The sequence below is a fragment of the Xiphophorus hellerii genome, chromosome 15, assembly GCF_003331165.1.
Source record: "Xiphophorus hellerii strain 12219 chromosome 15, Xiphophorus_hellerii-4.1, whole genome shotgun sequence".
Lineage (NCBI taxonomy): Eukaryota > Metazoa > Chordata > Actinopteri > Cyprinodontiformes > Poeciliidae > Xiphophorus > Xiphophorus hellerii.
This window is the reverse complement of record NC_045686.1, coordinates 6150438-6157340: the sequence shown is the minus strand read 5'-3', so window position 1 is coordinate 6157340 and position 6903 is coordinate 6150438. Positions and strand designations below refer to the sequence as shown.

The window sequence follows — 6903 nt, the reverse complement described above, 5'->3', positions numbered from 1 at the left end:
TCAAACTGGACCTTTTATTTATTTTATTTGAATTTTAGCTGAAATGTTGAATAAATATTTCTGTTTTTCTCAAGTCTGTGTTTCAGCTTGTTAGGAGTGGAAGAAGAGAACCAGGAAGTAGAACAGGAAGTGAACCAGGAAGTAGAACAGGAAGTGAACCAGGAAGTAGAACAGAAAGTGAACCAGGAAGTAGAACAGGAAACACTTTATTCAACTGTTAGAGATCAGGGTCAGAGACGCGGATCAGAACCTCCTGGACCGGTTCCGGTTCCTTTCCTAACAGCATCAACATGCCGACCCGACGGCCCAGTTCAGGCTGGATGTCGATGCCGTTTGGACCTGCCGGTTCTGACCCGGCTCCTCCTGCGGGTTTTTAGCAGAGAACAGACAGGTTGCCGGTTTGATTCCTGCATGTTTTATTGCTTCTCATTCGGAGCCACAAAAGTAGAAACTTTCTCCCAAAAATAAACTCGTTTTCCAGGCGATCCACTCCGGAGTGTCACAGTCTGGGAGGAAGCAGATCCCGGAGCGTCCGGTCTCGGCTGTTGCATAATCGTTTCATTTTCCTTTTCAAACAGGAAATGATGTCAGAGCTGAACAGGAAGTGATGTCAGAGCCGCTCCAGGATACAACATTCCCAAATCAAACAGAAACAGGAAAAACGAGATTCATTCAACAAATTAATCACGTCTGGAAAACATTCGGCCAGAACGGAAACGAGCATCAATCAGGATGAGGAGCGGCTCCGCCTCACGCCGCCGCTCCGGCCCAGCAGAACCGACCGGATCGGACCGGGTCATCGGCCCACTGCCGGGTGGGAACGCTTCATCGGAATAAATCAGGAATGCATGATTAGAGGAATGAGATATTCCAGGTGTGGAGGTCCGACTGCAGCGGCTAGCCTGTTAGCCTGAGTTAGCATGTTAGCCTCCGTTAGCCTGCAGACGTTAAAATCGGCTAGTGGGATTAGCTCCTCCTGCAGGTCGGGAGCGGCGGCGCGGCCCGTCACTTCAGCAGGCTCTGCAGCATGGCGGTGGCGTAGGTGGGGCGCGCCTGGCGGCTCTCGATGGCGCTGCGCAGGTACTGCACGCCGCCGCAGCGCTCCCAGATCTCCTCGAACTGTCGGGGCAGAATCTCCGCGCCGCGCTTCCGGGACAGACCCGTCTCCTCCAGGCTCAGCTCGCACATCTCCATGTCGTCCTTCCCTGCAGCAGAACCAGAACCATTAGACAGAACCAGCGGTCCAAACGTCCCCGAGTTCCTGTAAACAGACGAAAGGTCTTTGTTGCTGCAGAGATTAAATCCCCTTCTGGAAAACCGGGTCATCATTTATCTGTAGGACCAGTTCTAGAAATCGGCAACATAGAACCAATAGGTGGAAGCTCAGGGTGTCATCTGCTGAAGGGGGCGCTGTTGCAGCAACTAGAAACAGAACAGAGCATCGCTAACTGGAGCTGCTAATCATGCTAGCATGCTTCGCTCCATATAAAGGTGATTCGCTTCACCGCTGCTTGAGCTCAACTACCCACGATCCTTTGCTGCATCACCAAGTCCCAACCCAGAAACCAACGGCAACAAGATGTATATGAATGCTGCCATTCACCCTGCAGGTCGTGACCCCATTAGCCCCGCACACTGACCTGCCACCAGCAGGATGGGGTGCTTGTCGGGGTGCAGCTCCATCTGTCGGGCGATCCAGGCGCCGTCGAAGTGCGCGTACCACCAGCCTTTCTTCTGCTGCGGCTCCTTGAACTGGTCCGCCGGCCGGATGAACGGGATGCGGAAGTAACGCTGCTGCCGATTGGCCGACAGCTCCTGCTGCCGCGCCGGGAGGGGCGGGGCCAAGCTCTGCTGGGCTGCTGATTGGACAAGAGACGTTAGAGGCAACAGGACATGGAGATAGACCAGAACCAGAACCAACTGGACCGGAACCAGACGCCCCAGTCTATCAGGGCCTACAGGCCGCTACGAGATCCAGAACCAGAAGATGCAGAATGTGGGAAGAATCAGAAAAGGTTCTGCAGAACCAGCAAGTCCAAATCCAGCTGGATCAGAACCAGCTGGGTCAGAACTTCACTGATGGAGCAGAGTCGAGGACCAGAACCTGAGACGCGTCCAACAGGACCTTCCCTCCCTGCTGGATCCACTCAGGTTCTGATCGGGTTCTGCTCGATCACACTTTGTTCTGGACCCAGTGTGGACCGGTACCACCAGAACATCTTCCTCCAGCAGTACAACAGATCAGAACCAGTACCTCTCTGACCAGGATCTGAACACAAAAGTCCAGCTAGGTTCTGGTTCTGATGAGCTTTGTCTGGTCGCCATGGAGACCAGAGACCCTGCCCCCCCCTCCCTCTAGGAAGCAGAGCAGCTAGAAGCAGAACCAGCGGTCCCAGTAGGCCCAGTTAGGAGCAGAACCAGCGGAACCAGCAGGTTAGTGGAGGTTATTCGGGTTCTACAGAACTTACATGTTTCTTTGGCTGCAGACGGAACATCTGAAACACGGAGACACAGGATGAAGACGATTCTGCCCGACCCAAACGGGTCTGACAGGTTCTGGTCCTGACACAGAACCAGAACCTGCAGAAGCTCAGGAGCTTTATTTTGAAAGTCTGACATAAATCCATTTCCTGTTTGGGGCAGAAACATCAGAACTTCCTGTTCAGAACCAGAATCTCTGTGAGGAAACTAGTTGGATCAGAACCTTCAGGTGGCTAGAAGGTTCTGATGTTTCCTGACCAAAAGAACCTTTACACCAGATCTGAGGAGCTGGTGTAACCAGAACCGGTTCAGAACCAGAACAGAAGCGGCGTACCGTAGTCCATGACGGAGCGCGGCGCCCGCTGCTCCGTCTCGGTGTTCCTCTTCTTGTTCCGGGCCTTCCAGGCGTGGTACACCTTCAGCCGCCGGTGGAACTCCTCCCTGCAGGCCGCCAGCAGCTCGATGTCTGAGGGAGAGGAGGACGAGTCAGGACCCGGTTCTGTTGGGCTCACCCACTCAGGGAGGTTCACTGGGTTTGGTTTAGAATTTGTTAACGTGACAGATCTGATCCATAATACACTCTGGACCCAACAGAACCAGCCGACTGGATCCTCCCTGAAGGTCATTGTCTCTTTAGCTGCTCACCAACCCTGAGACCTCAGTCAGCACCGACCCAATGCTGCTTGGTTCTGACCGTTTAATACTTTAAATTAGATTCTGAAAACCAATCTAACAGTTTAGTAGCCCAATAACCCCTCACCCAACAACCCCGCCCCTCGTCCAATAGCCCCGCCCTCACCCAACAACTCCGCCCCTCGTCCAATAGCCCCGCCCTCACCCAACAACTCCGCCCCTCGTCCAATAGCCCCGCCCTCACCCAACAACCCCGCCCCTCGTCCAATAGCCCCGCCCTCACCCAACAACTCCGCCCCTCGTCCAATAGCCCCGCCCTCACCCAACAACTCCGCCCCTCGTCCAATAGCCCCGCCCTCACCCAACAACTCCGCCCCTCGTCCAATAGCCCCGCCCTCACGCAACAGCCCCGCCCTCACCATAAAATCAATTAACTTCTGGATCTGTGTTGTTCACTACAGAACGTGTTGATGGACCCAGACCCAGAACTAGATCAGAACTTCAATCTGGATCTAAACATGAACCCGGATCCAGACCTCATCTGGATCCGGGTCACTCACCACAGGATGTGTTGATGGCGTCCCGCAGCTCGGCGTACTTCCACTTGCTCAACTCAAACTTTTTGGCGTTGGCAGCAGCTTTGTTGGCCTGAACCTGCGGCCCTCTGGGACAGGAAGCAGAGACAAGAAACAGGAAGTGAGACGAAGACGTGCAGGTGAGGAGGAGGAGGAACGCCTGAACGCCGAAGATCCAGAGGAGCCGAGTTCACTGAGAGTTTCCCACTGAAACTGGTTCTTATCACGGTTCTGGTCCAAAAAGAAGTAAAGAGTTCTGGACCAGCAGAAGTTCTGACCGGGTCCAAAAGGTTCTGGTTCTTAACCTGGATCTGGACTCAGTCCTCAGCTGCAGGAACCGGATCTGGATCTGGACTATCTGCTCCTCAGACCTTTTAGTCTCTGGATCAACACTCTAGTCTTCAGGAGCCATAACACTTGGTGAACCAGAACTCCCAGTGAACTCCCAGTGAACTCCCAGTGAACCCAACTCCATCAGGAGCACAAAGGTGGAATCAGAGTCCAGTTCTACAAACAGAACAGGGTTACGGGTCAGAAACACACCAAGTGGAGGAGAGGAGAAAGAACTGCATGCAGTAGAACCCAATAGAACCAGTAGAACCCAGGGTCCGGCAGACAGAGTGAGCAGAATCCATCTGTGAACCGTCGGCGACTTCTTATGTTGGAAATTTAGGAATTTGATTAATTTTAATTTAAAATTTTTATTTCTGTCGTTGCATCAGAAACCAGGAGATCCATTTTTCCGTCTTCATCCAGCTGCGCAGATCAGCGAAACCACCTGGACTGGACCTCTGCTGGTTCTGGACCTTAAAGCTCTTCATCAGAAACCTGGAAGTACCAGGAAGGGCCCGCTGGTGGAGCTGTAATCCACGCCCGACCCGGGCGATCTTTCGGGTCAGACGTTCTGGCGGTTCTGGAGGTGTGAGCGGGAATAAGACCCGAGCAGCAATTCCCGGTTCTCCAAACATCTGAACTTCCTCCACCAATGGGTCGCAGGTCCAGAACCTTCTTCTTCATGGACCGGTTTGGATCAATCTGAATCACCTGGTTCTGATTAGCGATCTGATCCGAATCATAGAGAGATCGGAGAGATTTGGTTCCGACGGACGGATTTTACCCACCGGGCCAGAAGTTCGGTCATCTCCTTCGCCATTTCCTCCCTGCAAAGCATGATGGGCCGGGTTAGCAGGATGTGGGCGGAGCTTAGACACATTTCAACCCAAGAAGAAGAAACTAGTTTCTGCTCTCAATGTGAAATTAACCCAAGAAGAAGAGGCCAACAAACTCCCAGTTTACCCAGAAGAACCAGAACCAAACCCAGTTTCTGACCCAGTTCAGGTTTTCTAACTGGTTCTGATCCGGTTCTGGTCCGTACGGACCGGGCCAGATGCTGCAGGACACCTGAACGTGTTGCTGCAGGTGCAGCAGGTGTGTGAGAGGAACCTACATGGTGTAGTTCTTCAGCTTGGCGCCGACCTGCAGACTGGAGAGAGTCAGAGTTAGAGCCGACGAAGAGGAGGAGCGACGAAGAGGAGGAGCCATTCTCCTCCCAGGTGATCAATCAGACGATCAATCATTGATCCATATTGATCCATCATTGATCTATCAGCTCCAATCAGAGGAAGTCGGACTGGTCACCAGTTGAACCAGTTCCTACTGAAACCGGGCCAGAACCCTTCACTGGTTCCTATTGGCCACCAAGCTGGACCCAGTAGAACCGGATCCATCAGAACCAACCACAGCTCAGCTGTCTCTGATGTCACCCAATGAAGCTTCTTCTACAGCGGTGGACAGGGCCAGACCTGGTTCTCTGGAAGTCGACCCAATCGTCTATTGCTGGGTTCCTTCCAGAATCAGCCCTGGTTCTGACCCGGTTCTGAACTGGAACTAGCTTGTTGAGACAATCAGAACCTGGATTCAAACACGGAGATTCTAACAATTTGCAGCTTATGTTTGGACTGTTCTGGTTCTGAACCGTCTGGAGACTAGAACTGGTGCTGATCAGGTCGGAAAAGGTTCTAGTAGGAAATAAGGAGGTTCTGTTAGATTGTTACAGCATGCAGGGGTCAGAGGTCAGGGGTCAGAAAGAGCCAAGGTTAATCAGAAAGGTTAAGTCTGAGGATCTTACGCTGCTCTCTCTGGAGACGATGGAACGGAGGAGCCGTTACTGGAACAGGAGAAGAAGAACATCGATAAACACCAGAGAAGAAGAACATCGATAAACACCAGAGAAAAAGAACACCATTAAACACCAGAGAAGAAGAACACCGATAAACACCAGAGAAGAAGAACATCGATAAACACCAGAGAAGAAGAACATCGATAAACACCAGAGAAGAAGAACACCGATAAACACCAGAGAAGAACAACATCGATAAACACCAGAGAAGAAGAACATCGATAAACACCAGAGAAGAACAACATCGATAAACACCAGAGAAGAAGAACATCGATAAACACCAGAGAAGAACATCGATAAACACTAGAGAAGAAGAACATCGATAAACACCAGAGAAGAAGAACATCGATAAACACCAGAGAAGAAGAACATCGATAAACACCAGAGAAGAACATCGATAAACACCAGAGAAGAAGAACCATTAAACACCAGAGAAGAAGAACATCGATAAACACCAGAGAAGAAGAACATCAATAAACACTAGAGAAGAAGAACATCGATAAACACCAGAGAAGAAGAACATCGATAAACACCAGAGAAGAACATCGATAAACATGGTGGAACTTCGTTAGTTTCCTCCTGAGCTCAGGAAGAATAGCCGTTATGAAAATGGCTAGTGGGGATCCAAATAAACCAAGGTCCAGGTTCTGGTTCTGGATCATTAAGGCCTGAAGGAGAAACTGGACCACCATCATCCAGAAACAATTCTAAAGCTTTATATTAATTTATCAGATTTTTAATAATTTGGAGATGAATCTGATTTTGTTTTGTTGTACACCGGGAAATAGATTTGTTCAGAGCAGGTCACTGTGAGCTTCCTGAGCCTAGAGGTCAAAGGTCAGGGTACCTGCGCAGTCCAGAGTCGTTCAGCGTCTCATCGGGGATCAGCTCCGCCTCGCTCTGGGCGATCCGCATGGCCAGCTCCCGGTCCCTCCGCTCCTGCTCCAGCACCGCCTGCCGCGCCACTTCCTCCTCCCGCTCCGCCTGCAGCTGCAGCTCCAGCTCCGCCTGGGGACGGATTACAATCTGGATTAT

General features: G+C 51.5%; 1 protein-coding gene across 13 annotated transcripts in view; it reads right to left on the bottom strand.

Moving 5' to 3' along the window:
- Nucleotides 1–190: 190 nt before the first annotated feature.
- myo6a (myosin VIa) overlaps nucleotides 191–6903 on the bottom strand; it is a 30367-nt gene continuing 23654 nt past the window's right edge. For 2 of the 13 annotated variants that reach the window (XM_032584811.1, XM_032584812.1), the window contains exons 28-36: nucleotides 6716–6876; nucleotides 5818–5856; nucleotides 5137–5172; nucleotides 4811–4849; nucleotides 3675–3778; nucleotides 2816–2947; nucleotides 2469–2495; nucleotides 1641–1859; nucleotides 191–1205 (exon numbers count right to left, since the gene is read on the bottom strand). In XM_032584811.1, coding sequence (XP_032440702.1) covers nucleotides 1006–1205; nucleotides 1641–1859; nucleotides 2469–2495; nucleotides 2816–2947; nucleotides 3675–3778; nucleotides 4811–4849; nucleotides 5137–5172; nucleotides 5818–5856; nucleotides 6716–6876 — 957 coding nt within the window. In that variant the 3' untranslated portion in view covers nucleotides 191–1005. Of the gene's footprint in view, nucleotides 1206–1640; nucleotides 1860–2468; nucleotides 2496–2815; nucleotides 2948–3674; nucleotides 3779–4810; nucleotides 4850–5136; nucleotides 5173–5817; nucleotides 5857–5893; nucleotides 6516–6637; nucleotides 6877–6903 lie in introns of those variants that run through there. The other 11 variants (XM_032584813.1, XM_032584817.1, XM_032584815.1 and 8 more) reach the window with 11 other exon arrangements.